The 14,523-nt window shown below is 35.5% G+C and overlaps 1 protein-coding gene across 1 annotated transcript in view; it reads left to right on the plus strand.

Moving 5' to 3' along the window:
* Positions 1-14,523, plus strand: part of LOC107188070 (lachesin-like) — a 133,475-nt gene that overhangs the window by 71,477 nt on the left and 47,475 nt on the right. Inside the window, exon 2 of the mRNA XM_015576314.1 lies at positions 1,780-1,940. Coding sequence (XP_015431800.1) covers positions 1,780-1,940 — 161 coding nt within the window. The remainder of the gene's footprint in view (positions 1-1,779; positions 1,941-14,523) is intronic.

Below are 14,523 nucleotides of genomic sequence, written 5' to 3' on the forward strand. Positions count from 1 at the left end.
ATCGACTATTTTTTCCGAAAACTGTGAAATCAAATAATCGAATAATAAAAAGATGGCACTATTAGATTTTCAAGGGTTTCCAGTTTAGCGTCAAAATGGTTCATTGGTGGGAAGGATGAGGGTATTGGCGCTATTGGGTACCGTATTTGAAATCTTCGAACAGTCTGCAAATAAGTGGGGATACTTTTCAGTTCATAGAAGCCGAAAATTATGAACACAAGTGACCTCGTAATGAAAAAGAAGCAGGTATTCTCAATTGAGAGTTATCCAATCAAGTGTATTCAACTCACTGTAACCTTTACGGCTTGTGATATTTCGAACCTTTTTCTAGTTTGCACCCCAAAACGATGATATAACGTACAGAATATTCCTGTCCGTCTGCTTCCGCAGTACACAAGCATGCATTCATTCAACGCAAACCACACAGCCTTTCTTGTTACCGTATCAAACTTTGTTTAATTCCGGTGAAATCGTTGGAGCACCACGGCTCACCATTCAATTCTATTTTTCCTCGCGTGCATAAACCGTGAAGTTCCGTCTGACAAACGCGATCTCATAAAGCGAAGTGCCGTTCGATGTGATAAACGCGAGTTATCTCGTTCCAGACCGAACTTCTTTAATACGTGAGCGGCGTCTAAGGAATGAAAGCCGCGTTGGATGACAAGATATGTGTAAATGGGGGACATGATTCAAGTAGCATTCAGTTATGAATAATGGAACGCCTTTGAACAATTTAACATATAATTCCTCGATATTATTATTTTCTTGCTGGAAACTTCTAAATTTACCTTTTTATGTGATCTAGCGTCTGACAGCCACATTGATAAATCGAATTTACTTAATGTAACTGTAATTTGATTTAATTATTAAGGAGTATGAATTTTATATTATATTAATCACTATAGATTTCTAACATCATATTATTAAATTCTTCCATGTCACAAGGAATATTAATTAAGAGTAGCTTCTCGTAGTAAAGTGATCATTTCATATATCGCATAAAACAAATTGATTGTGGGTCGTGCGCTTCTTGACTACGCTGCGCGTACACGTGAGTTCGTTTAACTGCAATTATCTCGGAAATGGAGCGTCAGATTACAAAGCGGTAAAGGACTTCTGGATTTGTGTTTGCATCAGGTCATTGTCATAAATTTTAGGACACCCTGTATATAAACTACAGGTATCAAAATAATTTAAAAGTGTCCCTCATAAAATCTCTAAAATAAATATTACAATCTGAGTTTGGATCAAGTTGACTCGAACAATACCCAAGGGTATTAACCTAATATTATATCCAAACAATGATATGCTAACCCATGGACAGCCAACTCGAGCCAGAATGAGCCGTAGCGTTCCCACCGTCGAGACCGGAACACCGATATTGCAGGTTGGAACGACTACAGTAGTATGCGTGTTTGGTATCCGTAAAGAAGCTGAGGCTTCCGCACTCACGAATTGCCCTATCCGGACCGCGGCTCACACAATCGCAGTTCCCCTTCCTGCGGCTTCCGTCTTCCCAACCGATCGGTTTATTCTGGTTCGAGTTGGCCGCCTCTGTGCTAATCCATCAGATGGCAACCAAGAAAATAACGTCAATGTAAGCGTTCCATCCAATAACCCTACAGTATAACGAATTATGCCAGCACTTTACGTTGTCCAATAATAAACTAATTCCCATTTACCATGCTGTACATACCCACTTGAAGGCTCCAGCATCCAGGCGTTTATTTCGGCCGTCGAGCAGACTTTAATATAAAATTACTTGGTTGACTGTTCCAGTGACGGGGCTCGAGCCAGACTTCGTTTACCCGTTGGAGAACGTAACGATCCCGCAGGGTCGAGACGCTACCTTCACCTGCGTGGTGAACAACCTCGGTGGATACCGGGTGAGTCCTTCCTCCTCCGCGAGCGGAGATCACTCTGGCGGCGCCAAGGCCCGGGTAACTATTTTACCATTAACCTGTGTCCGCCTGTAATGGACTACCTTATCTACTACTACTACTACTATCATCACTACTACTACCTACTACTACTACTACTGCACTACTTATATGCGCGTGTGCCTGCACCTTCACAGCACTGCATTTAACTGCACCATTGCCAGAGCTATGAACGAAAAAAAAAAAAAAAGAAAACCACCGCCAGCAGCCCGCCACTATCATCAAACCATGTCTCTCTCTCTCTCTTTCTATCTATGTATCTATATCTATCTCTCTCTTTCTCTGTACGACATCCATTTTCACCGATCAGCCCCGATAGAACCGCCGGTGTACACGAACGTGTACATGTACACCTGTATATAACAGCCGCGAACTTAAACTTCGGCACAGTTCCTTCGCGGTTCCTCTTTTCCACCTTTTTCACCCCTCCCCGAACCGCAAAAACAAAAGAAAGAGAAGAATAAAAGAGCGTAACGCGAAGAAGAAAGACAGAAAGAACAGCTTGCGAAATAGTCGACGATAGCTTGCGAGAACGTCTTGCATATTGTTTCCAGCCCCCCTCCCCTCCTATCTACCCTCTTGTTGTAGGATGACTACTCTCTGCTGGAGTCTGTTCTAGGCGTAGTAGAGCGTTAGGTTCACTCCTCTCCTGTTCGAGCGGTCGCGCTCGGTACAGAGTGCTTCCGGTATCTGACAAGTATGGAAGTAGAAGTGTAGTTTCTGCGGGATTCTTTTGCTTTTTCTTTTTTTTTAGGGTAATTATTAAAGACTATGAATAATCTTTAGCGTTCGGGGTATTGATTCGCATTGTTGTAAATTTTTTCTTTAATCCTTCGGAGTCTGTGGAAAACATTTCGTCTCACAAGGGAAGGCACGGAAGTGTCCCCCTCCGATTTTGAAGAAACTTCGTATGTCTGTTAAGCAGTCAGAAATAAGGGATGTGTACTTTTTTTATCGGCTGAGGCACGACTTTAAGGGGTGAAACCAGCCCTCGAAGTTTTGAACCGAAATTTTTTTTATTATAAACAATTTATATTTTAGACAGTTTGATAGCACCATATTATTTTACATCAAAGAACCGCAAACCTCGTCCATTAGTTTTCATGTATCTCCTCTGGTTTTCGAGAAAGTACTTTCGGGTCAAAACCTCGAGGGGTGGTTCCACCCCTTAAAGTCGCGTCTCGGCTGATAAAAAAAAATACGTATCTCTTATTTTTGACTGCTTAACAGACATACGAAGTTTCATCAAAATCGGAGGGGGACTCTTCCATGCCTTCTCTTGTCAGTAAGATTATAAAATAATGAAATTTTCAAAAATTCAGAAAGCGTGAATTTAATCATGTTACCGCAATACGGAAGTAGAAGTGCAGTTCTGTTACGATTCTCGCAATAATTCTCATCGGTTCTTTGGGTTCTGTAAGAAATACTTTAATTTGACAATTCGATGAGAATATCAAAGAATTTGAGTGTTTGAAAATTGAGGAAACTTGTATTTAGTCATATTGTGTTAATATGTTTTCGGACAAGAAAATATAATTAGATTATATAATAATCCTTTATTTAGAATATATAAAGGAAAATAATTGTCCCAAAAAGTGAGGATATACAATTACAAATCTACTACAACTTTCATTAACTTCAGTCAACTTCTACGTAAATCTCCTTTCTAATCAGTACAATTGAAACATATGATTAAAAATTATATCCATATATGAATCAATTAATTCTATTAAAACAAAAGTAGAGGGGAACAAAAGAAATTTTATTTTTCTACTTCCTATTCTTCTTCCTACTTCGCACTAGGCGTAATGTATGCTTGAAATTCTAACGTGTACTTACGAAGCACCCTGTACATACATAGTCATATACATACGTATTTGTCATACTCATGAATTAGTTAGCATAGAATCACATGTTTTTAGTGATCGCGACCAGCGAGTACGAACAGGCCTACTAATTGCTGCTGGGTTTAAGTACCAAAGTGGCATGTGCTTACTGTTAGGTTGCTTTTATAGTAGTCCCATATTTAATCGATAAGAAATATGTGAGACGAACTTCCTGTTATGTACAGGGTGTTCGAGGAAACGTTGTGCCGAAATATCAGGGCATGTAGTATTCATTAAAATGAATGAAATAATCCAACAATTAGTAGAATTAATAATATTACGGTATTAGGAATTTCTAGGGTCATTTAACTTACACTAACTACTCATATGATAATCATTAAGAAATGAAACAAAGATCTAAAGTGATGGCGAACAACTGAGAATACAACAGTTAACTGAGAATAAAATGATTTTTGTAGTAACGTTTATATAAAATTTTTTGTTTATTTTCGTGAATACTACATTTGTCTATAATTAAGCATAACGTTGTCGAGTACCCTGTATAACATACCCTACTCTTTTTAGATATCTTCTTCTCTTAAAACTATTAACTTCTATCTTCACACTATAAAATCTATTTAATTGCATTCAGCCCTATTTGTAAAGGTTAGTTTCATTATCAAACCCAATGAAAAGTTTGTGCAGTAAATGTAAACAAAGTACAGCAGAAAATACAGTAGCTATTTAGAAAGTATAGAATAGTTAAACAAAAACAATATTTTAGAAGAATCATTTAACATTAAAGAAGTAGGGGTTATACTTTTACGGGACGTTTTAGCGCAACGTAATGAAAACTAGTTCCATGGGTAGGTACAAGGAAAATGAGGCTTAGAAAAATCTTTATTAGTATAAAGTTATATAAGAACTACGAATAACGAGAAGTTAACAATAAGTTCTTTAAATTTAATAGCGACGGTGGTTGCTCGAAACTCCAAACGTCAACGTTAAAAATTTAATTCTGAATTTAATTAATTACTTCATAGCATGAAAATATGTCACATATGAAGAGTTGATCGTCTGATTCTTCGACTGCATTTATTTAATTACAGTTAACTTTCGCGAGAACCGCGATGAAAATCGACAATATTGGCAATTTATCATCTATCGCGTGCCAGCGGTGTTCACTGAGAAAAAAAGGCAATACTCCAGAGAAATCAGGACGTTGTCCCTACCACAGATGTATCTACGTATACGGTTGGCTTGTTAAAAATCGAATTCTGCCCCGGGTTTTTGCGTTCCGCCGTATCAGCCATAGGTTTTTTCAATAGTATTATTCCTGTCGAACAATTGTCGGTATTGACGAGCAACTAATAATAATATATAGTTCATATTTTGTACTCTGTTCTGTACTCTGTAAATTTTATACTTTACATTCTCTAGACGTCTACAATTAATAAATTCCTCTATCTGAATGCAATATCACTTTCTCCATAGTAATTAGTAAACTCCGAATATATATGTAAATATAGACCTTTATTGTTTATTTTTACAAACAATGGAATCAAAGAGAAATTTCAATCAAACAGAAATCTAAGCTACTCCAAAGTACTTTGTCCATGCAATACACACAATTATTTTTGTAACTTCAACGTTTATTAAATATATAGTGTATATGTTGCACTAAACATGCAGTGGATGAATACTTTTGTAACTGTATACTGAATAAATAGAAATGATCGTTATTACAATTTTTAACGTGAAAATATTCAATGAACAGAATGTAAAGTTCGTCGGGGTCTACCGATGGCCTAATGGCCATGGAACGCATTAAAAGGGGAACAAACATTGATAAAGGCCGACAATGTCTTCTCAATTTCTTTTTTTTTTTTACAGAATTACTGATTATAACGTATAAAACAGTAAAGACGACTTCATAACTGGAACTCGGGGAAAATATATTTGACGGTTTTACGATTCCACTTGTTGAACGGATTTCTTGCTACACGAAAGAGTCAGCGGGCAGAATATTTCTTTCGAAGGAGATTCCGTCGAAACTTGGCCTGTAGATTTTAATTAAGCCCTGAGACCGGAAAGTTTATAACGCGGGAGAATAAACGATTCTTTCGGCCAATGGAGGCAGCGCGATTCGACCTCCTCCTCGCCACTTGGGCCCGAACAATTCTCCGCTGCGAGTTATAATCATTTACACCCCCCTGACCCTCGCACCGTAGAAGGGTCTTGCACGGAGGGTCGTAAAACAGAATTATTAAACTCCTTGTTTTACGCGCCCTATTAATGAATTTCTGTTAATGGGACAAGTGAGATCACAGTTATACGTACACTTCCGTTCAAAGGTATTGGGACATACATCGAATGAGAAAAGAAAATTATGGAATTATGATTGTAGAACCATAATATTTAGAATTTATGAAATTGTACTTGAATGGAATTGGAGTAGAATTTGAGTAGATTTGTAACCAAATTATAACAGAATTACGACAGAATTACGAAAGAATTACGACAGAATTGCAACAAAATTACAACAGAATACAATACAATATGGTTCTTTAATTCAACAAATAGAAGCAAAAATGACAATTTTAATTCACTAAAAAGTAATAACATTGCAATACCGTTAACACACTGTGTACATAAAACTGTTAGGTGTCCAATTGTACAGATGCTTATAAGCGATAATGTATTTACATGTTAAATGAATTTTCTAATTCCATTATCTCGAAAATGAAGAGTCATTTAAAAAAAGTTTATTCTACATTTTCGATTCATTTCTGCATACACAATGACCTCCTCTCCGGTTATGCCACCCGTCCTACCCCACCCAGTACAAGTGGTGGCTTCAGAAGTCAATCAATGTAAATCACTCTTTCATTAAAAATGACTTATGCCGTGTGAATACACTTTCATTGTTTACTTTATACGCTACCACTGTCATATATATGTATCCTATATTCATGACTCATTTTTTATTTCTCAATATCATATATTACTTTCTACAGTCTATTTTCTAACCCATTATCTCTCTTAACTTACTTTGTGACTTACACTGATTGGCTTCTGAGCCCTCCAAGTATAATTCCAAATGAAATAAGAACGAACATAATTATTCAACATTTCCTTCTACTAGAAATACCTTTGTACCTTCGACATCTATAAAGACGCCTTGTTCTAACGATTACCACGTTCCTTCATTGATAATCTTACCGGGCCAAGTTCATGCTTATAATACAGGTAACACCAAGCTCATTCATATTTATTCGTATCATCCTTTGAAGTGTTCGGGCAGGTCGGACTCCGAGCGAAGATGAAATTGTTCCCGAAAGGAGGGCGAGAAGCGTTGAAAGACAATGATAAAATATGTTTCGTAAATGCATGCATAATTCCGGGTTATCGCGTGTTCTCCCTTCGTCGAAAATCACCATTCTTTCGCGACCCGAACGAGCACTGCCGACCGGGTCTGACTCGCGAACGAAATTTGACTTGCTGATTCGTATACGACAAATTATCATTTTCATTTTCATTCTCATGATCACGAGAGAGATCCCCGGTTAAAGTCTTGCGCGAAATGTATGCGCATATATACGGGGCGTAAACACGCCGAGTATCTTTGCCCTTTACGAATACGACGAATGACAAATCACTCTGACTCGGCCATCTGATGTCGCCCGGGGGCGACCGCTAAAAAGCTGTTGAACCCGCGCGCGCAACGGGACAGAGGTGGATAAAATACGTAACGTTTCTGACCATTTTCAGGTCGTTTCTAGAAAGCTCTATTCTTGTGGATCCTGCGACGAAGGAACAGTATTTACTCGCAAGAGAAGCTATGGAAACCGGATAATAGAGGTTTTATTTATTTACACACAAAAAATATAACATATATTGTTTATACAGTAGTGGACGAAAAATTTACCATTTTTCTGACTTCTCTGATTTCATTATTTTTTAGCATCAATTTCAAACCTTAATATACCAGGTTTTATACAGTTTTTACATCTCTATCAGAATGTATATTAAAAACATTCTAAAATTTTAAGTTGATGTTAATAATTAATAATAGAACGAATCGAGAAAGTGGTAACTTTGTTTGTCCGCTGCTGTATATATGAAAAAAGGTTAATCGAAAGTATTTCTGCGCGTATTTACAAACTACGGAAACATAATTTTAAGGGTTGATGGTGGGGGTAAATTGAAAATCAAGAATTTTTCGATAATTATTTTTATGTAGCTTTGTGAATATGCGAAAAAGACTCACTGTTCTCGAGATATTCCCAAAAAAGAAAATTCTGGAAAAGGAATAAGACACTTGCTCAGAAAATTTCATAATTTTCTGAATTTTCGGGTTCCTTAAATTTTATTGCTAGAAATGACGCATAAGACTAAAAGGATAGGGTTCGTCAGAAATAAATAGCCGATCACCATTCTACTATATCAAATACACTATACAACAATTTTAATTATCGTCACTGTATATAAGGAGTAGAAGAAGTGCTACGTATTTAACAATTAAACGGCCATTTATTTCCCATCTAGCATATTTCATATGCATGCATTCAGTACTTCCTTCTTCACTTTTTTCACTTTCATAATCCAGGAACCATTACCAGAAAAAAGTTTGAGGAAACATATGCAAGAATATTTTATGTAAAAAAAACTCGAATTTCGACGTACTTAAGGTTGTAATTGTATTATTTTGTGTTTCGATCCTTTCCATGGCATAATTATAATTAAATAAAATATCAGAATTAATTAGATATTCCTTTATATTTAAACATTGTATAATATATTGTTTTTATTTTATTTCTGCAATACGACCCATCATTTTTACGTTGATAAATGATACAGAACTATCATTCGTTATATTTGACGAAGCCGTTTCGATCGATGTTCGAGGAAAAATATTTCACGGTTAGAAACGAAATTCGTATCGAAATTCCCTCGTATAAATTAAAAGTTATTAATTAGAACCTGTTACGTACAGTCCAGTTCTGTTGTACGCACCAGCTTGTTAGCAACCAGGAACCTAGATTGAAACTTTAATAAGCATAACTGATTGCACCAATGATAAGATTCCTATCGGTGTAAATGGACAAATTTACGTATACATACACGAGGAAGATAAAAACTTTTTATAATAACAATTATACGATACATTTTTATTATAAAAAATTCTGTTTTATCCAATGAACTGTTCCGCACGAGTAATTGTATCAACCTATAACAATAATGAGGAGTTTTATCAACCAAGAGGTATTACCCAGTTTTACTCCAAGATAAACGCACCAATGAATCAACACTTAAGGAATTCTGTAACCATTAAAGTCGAATTTTAAATAACAATAATATTAATAACTATCTAACACGTGCAAAATTACATTTTTTAATACCTATACTTCTCATAACGTGTATACTTCAATGTTAGAAAATTGGAAAAATGTAACTAATTAAATTAAAAAAGAAAAAGTACAAATTTCACCAATGAATGAACATTTCTACCCAACAGCGCGAAAATAAAATATCAAACAAGGAATTGAAAGAATTAATATTTAACCATTTGCTTATTTTAATAACTTACTTTACTCGTTTTTACGTACAATAATATTCATTTACTAATGTATCCACCATCATATTCGATAAGTGTACCAATACTTACAAGCGGGCGTATAAATTCTATCGTGCTAATTCAAACCCAGCGTCTCGCTAAATACCACAAAAACTAGACACAACAGAGGCAGTCCTTTAAATCTTTAACAGAAACGTTTCGTTTCAAAACGTAAAGAAGAAAAAATTCCCGACGAAGCGTACTCGAGCTTCTTCCACGTCAAAGTTCCCGTGTGAATCCGCCTTGCACGGTATTTCTCGCGTCTCGGATAATCCACTACGCACACCGTTTTTGGAAGCCTCTTTGAATATTCTTCTCTCGTGGTTGAACCGGGGTCGGAGGCGCGGTGGGACGAGTTACTTAAATAACCGTACTCGCGAAAGCTTAATCTTGCCATTCATGGGCCGATGAATACCCGGCAATAAACGCGTTCCGCGACGACATTCCGGCGCGGCAGTTAGAAGTACAAGTTTCACGACAGCGATTTCTGCTTTTCTACGGCGAACTCTCCATTGGATCGTCCGTTCTCATCGCATTGTCGACATTCACGGCGAACAATGAGACGTTATACCCAAGGGAAAAAAATGTTTAAAACACTCCCTGTGTCGGTTTTAATCGCCACCGGGTGAATTAAAGAACGTCGAATTATTCGCGAATTTTCATTCTCCTGGAGAAGAGATTCCCTCTGGTTCCTTGTAGGAAATGAATCTGTTAACCGTCAGACTCTTGTTTTACATTTTGTGCAATGTGCATGAAGCTGGGGGCTTGATATGTGAATAAATGGGAACGGTTCGGATAAGTATCTTATTCGAATGAAAGATAGAAAATTCGGAGAATTCGATTTCGTCAGTTTGCTGGAAGAGTGATACATTTCAAATATTCTTATGTTTTGTGAGCTATTTTTTATCTGAAAGCGTCACTTAATTAGCCAATATAATTAAGTCCTTGCAAAATTAACAAGAACCATGTCACAATTCAAAATAGGACTTTTATAACCCTTTTTGTAAGTGTAAGTAGTACGTATCAATAATATTTTATTACAGTCTCTCAAACCCAAAGACTATTAGATTAATTGTAAAAAAAAAACATTTTTCATTGCTAAATTGTTGAGTAGTAACTAATTGTCTATTAGAAAAATTTCAAACTGATTTTCTGAAAAATTTACTGTACTTGCAACTAGTTGTGTTAATCTACTAGCAAACTGACGTTTTGTATTGATTGAAGTCAATTTATTAAGACTCTACTTGTTTACTTTTACTAATTATTAAATGTTTTGTTTTAAAAGAGGCACAGTCTTTTGATTGGAACGAGGGATGATGTATTTTTCTGTGACTACGATTTCAACCTTCAACTATAGGCCACTTAGTCTCAAAGATGGATTAGAAGTTTTCATTCAAATTAAGAAATTTTGAAGATCTAGGCGTCTGAATACCTTCAATTGACAGGAAGTGACATACTATTTCCGAAACGGTAAAATACCATTCAGTTGGATATTAAACGTGTTACAAACTAATTGTTGTCGATTTATTCATCTCTAAGACAAGTTGCCTGTAGTTAAGGGCTAATATAAATTATTATATCGATATACATTATATGTATATACTTATACATATAAATTGAATCACATAGCACACACTAAAGTAATAATTTTCTCCTGGAATAAGAGGAATAATACATGGGATGTCTCGCGTCAGGTAGTATAGGTGGCAAGAAGTGATTCTATAAGAGATGATAAGTCGAAAAGGAAGAATATAATTTTTCCAGATGATGCTCCGCTTTCGATATAATCAAACTTGAAACTTTGTTGGATACACAAGCAGTAGAACAGGATATCGTGTCTGATCATTAGACCGTTTCTACTTATTGCCAGCACGAATACAGGCATTTTAGATAAATAGTTAAATCTAATTTTCTCGAAATGAAAAAGAATTATTCTGTCTTTTCGACATTTTTTCTTATAAAATTAGCTCCTGCTCGGTTATACTGTCCGACCTGAGACACCCTGTACAAGAAAAATATTAATTAATAAAGTAATTTCACCTCCCTTCAGGGCAGTTTCACTTTCTTAAAAGTTGTTGGTTACCTTCGAATACGAAGGAAATTGTTATGCCCCGACTGATCAATTTCACAGATTTCTCTAGCATTTTGGTAATCAAGAGAAATATTTAAAACCCGGTACATGGCTTGTTGGCTTATTAGATTTAAGCTTCGACGCTTAAATGCAGCAGAAGCGGAAGAGAATGACGCATCGCCATGCTCGAACATAAAAAATACATTGAGCAACAAATTCTGACCGATAATTAATATTTTTCGATTTCGTGATATGAAAAAAGAAATTTGTGACATAAACACAATTCCAATAAGTGTTACAACTTGTGTGTCGACAATTACAGTTGGAAGTACCTTGTTATCACAATGGAATATAATAAAATCTTTCAATGTTTACATTCTAAAATGATATAACTTCTATTTCAATTGTTTTTCGACTCCGATTTTAGGATTTGTATGAAGTTGTTGCACATGAAACGGTCGATTTTATTGAAAAAGTAAGATCGAAAAAATAATAGAAATAAAATTACCAAAAAATACTGTTTTTTTCATAATAAATAAACACATATACTCCTCTGTTTCAAACACAGATGAAAATGACCCAACTGAAACGATAATGTAATTTTATCAAAATTTATCTGTGCTTCTGATAAGAAATAAAGTTTAACAAAGAACTCTTCACCAATAAGGTAGCCGTAAAAAACATCTTTGAACAATCAAATTCAAACTCACGAATTTCCTCTTCAAAACTGTGATTTTTCTGTACATATAAAGAATCTATTGAAAAACTAAAAATCCTTTAGAATTTAACACGATCTAAAGAATCGATAATTTCCTGTGCAATAACTTGATACTTCGAGTATCAATCGACCCAAATACTCAATTGCGATTTTCAATATCATCAGTCGTACAAGCAGACCATGAAATTCATCGAATCTATTATATTTGGAGAAACGTGTAATTTCCCCCCTACGATCGGCGTCGATTTACCACAAAATCCCACAAAAAAAAAACGGTTCCCTCACACCAATGCACACCACACAATTGAGACTTGTTTCGTTCGTGGGATGAGATATCATGCAAGCTGCATCGGACGAGAATTGAGTGCACAATATTGAGACATGTTATGCCGTCGTAAGTAAATAGCCAGATCGGCGATTAAGTCGCGTGTTTAATCGTCGCGTTGTATTCCTTTTTTTTTTAGCGTGTACCCGGCGTTCGAAGTGTGACGCGAGGCATGCCACGATGCATGAATATATGATAATGAGAGAGAATACGAGGTTGCATGAGCATGTTTTTCAATAAGCATTAATCTAGATGAATAAGGGAAATGAATTTGATCACTGTTAGAACTTAGAAAACGAGCCACTAGATTATAAATATAATGTAATAGTTGTGAAACAGAGGAAATTCGAATACCATACGCAATTAGTCGCCTTTAATGACTATCTAAACATTTAGATCGGTGAAATATATAATAAGCCGTAATGATATCTGCTCAAATGTAAGACATAATGTTTTAGAAATGGAGCATAAAGAATAATGCTGTGAAAATACTGATTCCAAAATGACGTTTTTCGGTTATACGATATCAGATGAATTTTGCGTGCAATATATTTCAACTGGAGAAGAATGTTGTAAAACGTATATGAAACCAGAGAGTGCTAGAAAGGGAACAGTTTCTTAACCTGTTAACTGAGTAGTTTTCCAGATCTACATACTCACATAAGCACGTTTAGGAACGTATAAAAACGATTGGATGCATATTACTCTGCAACAAACGTATACAATATGTAACTAGGACTAATGTATTTCTATTTGCTTAAGTTAGAGATTGTGTAGAAAAATAAATAGGAAAGTAAACTATTATTGGAAGGTATAATCAAGCACAAATGACGAGTTAACCTGTCTTTCTCAGTTAACAGGTTAAGCTTTCATTCCTGATCTAAACTGAACAGCACTGATTTAGATAAACAGGATTAGCCACGAGAAAAAAAGCACCTAAATATCTTGGTTCGGATAGAAGGTAGGAGAATATGTATAGGACAAAAGGTGTATTGCTCAAGAGGCAACGCTATTTGTATAAACAAACTTTTTGTTTGATGTTATTTTCAAGGTTATCTAAAGGCTAAGAAGGTTCAGAATGTCACCACTTTGAACCTTTAATTTAATCTAAATAAAATAATTTTCCATATTAATGTTTATGTTGATCGAAGCAAGATTTCTGAATTCAAAGTTATCTCAAAGTCATAGTATACCTACTAGGTCAATGAATTTTTTTTGACATCAGTTACAACACTATGCACTTAAAACTATATGACACCATTTAAAGAAATATCGATGACCTTCAAACAACTTTGATAATAACATTAAACAAAGAATAATAACATTGAACAATGCAAGTATTTTCTTGGACATATTCTGCTATCTTCAATCCCAACAGAGACATTCAGGCGTTCTGTTTCTCGTGAACAACCTTGTATAGGGTGTCTACGAAACATGTGGAACCCACTTCAGCAGTAAACAGAAAAACAATAAACAACGTTCATATAAATATATACCACACTTGTTTTCGAATTACAATTATTTATACACATCATAAAATACACACAAAAAAACCACCTTTAGCTTAAAGACAAAGCTGTTGTGTTGTGGTGGAGTTTCTGAAGCTTCAAAAAACTTCTTAAAAATAGAGAAAAATGAATAAATCTAGCAATGCAAAGGAAACAGTTTACTAAAATCGCTTACACCAGCTCGGTCAGTAATTCAAAATTCCTACGATACAAAAGATTTTAAGTTTCATAAATCGAGAACTAGGTCGAATGGGGTGCGTGTTTATGCGACCTTTTTTTCAACGTTTTCCTCGGTCAAAGCTGAAGTGAGTATCACAGTTACGAAACACCTCGTGCAAGGTATTCAAAAAAGGGTTCTGTCGAACTTTAGTGTCGCGTATCACTCGCTAAAATAAGAAAAAAGTGTTTAGTAAACGTACGAAAATCATTTGTTCCCAAATGATAGAAGATTTCGTCCAGTGGAGCGTTACCTTCACCGGCAGGAAATGTTCGAAATGTCAGCCGTTCAATTCAATACG

The sequence above is a fragment of the Dufourea novaeangliae genome, unplaced genomic scaffold (assembly GCF_001272555.1).
Source record: "Dufourea novaeangliae isolate 0120121106 unplaced genomic scaffold, ASM127255v1 scaffold115, whole genome shotgun sequence".
In the NCBI taxonomy this organism is placed as follows: domain Eukaryota; kingdom Metazoa; phylum Arthropoda; class Insecta; order Hymenoptera; family Halictidae; genus Dufourea; species Dufourea novaeangliae.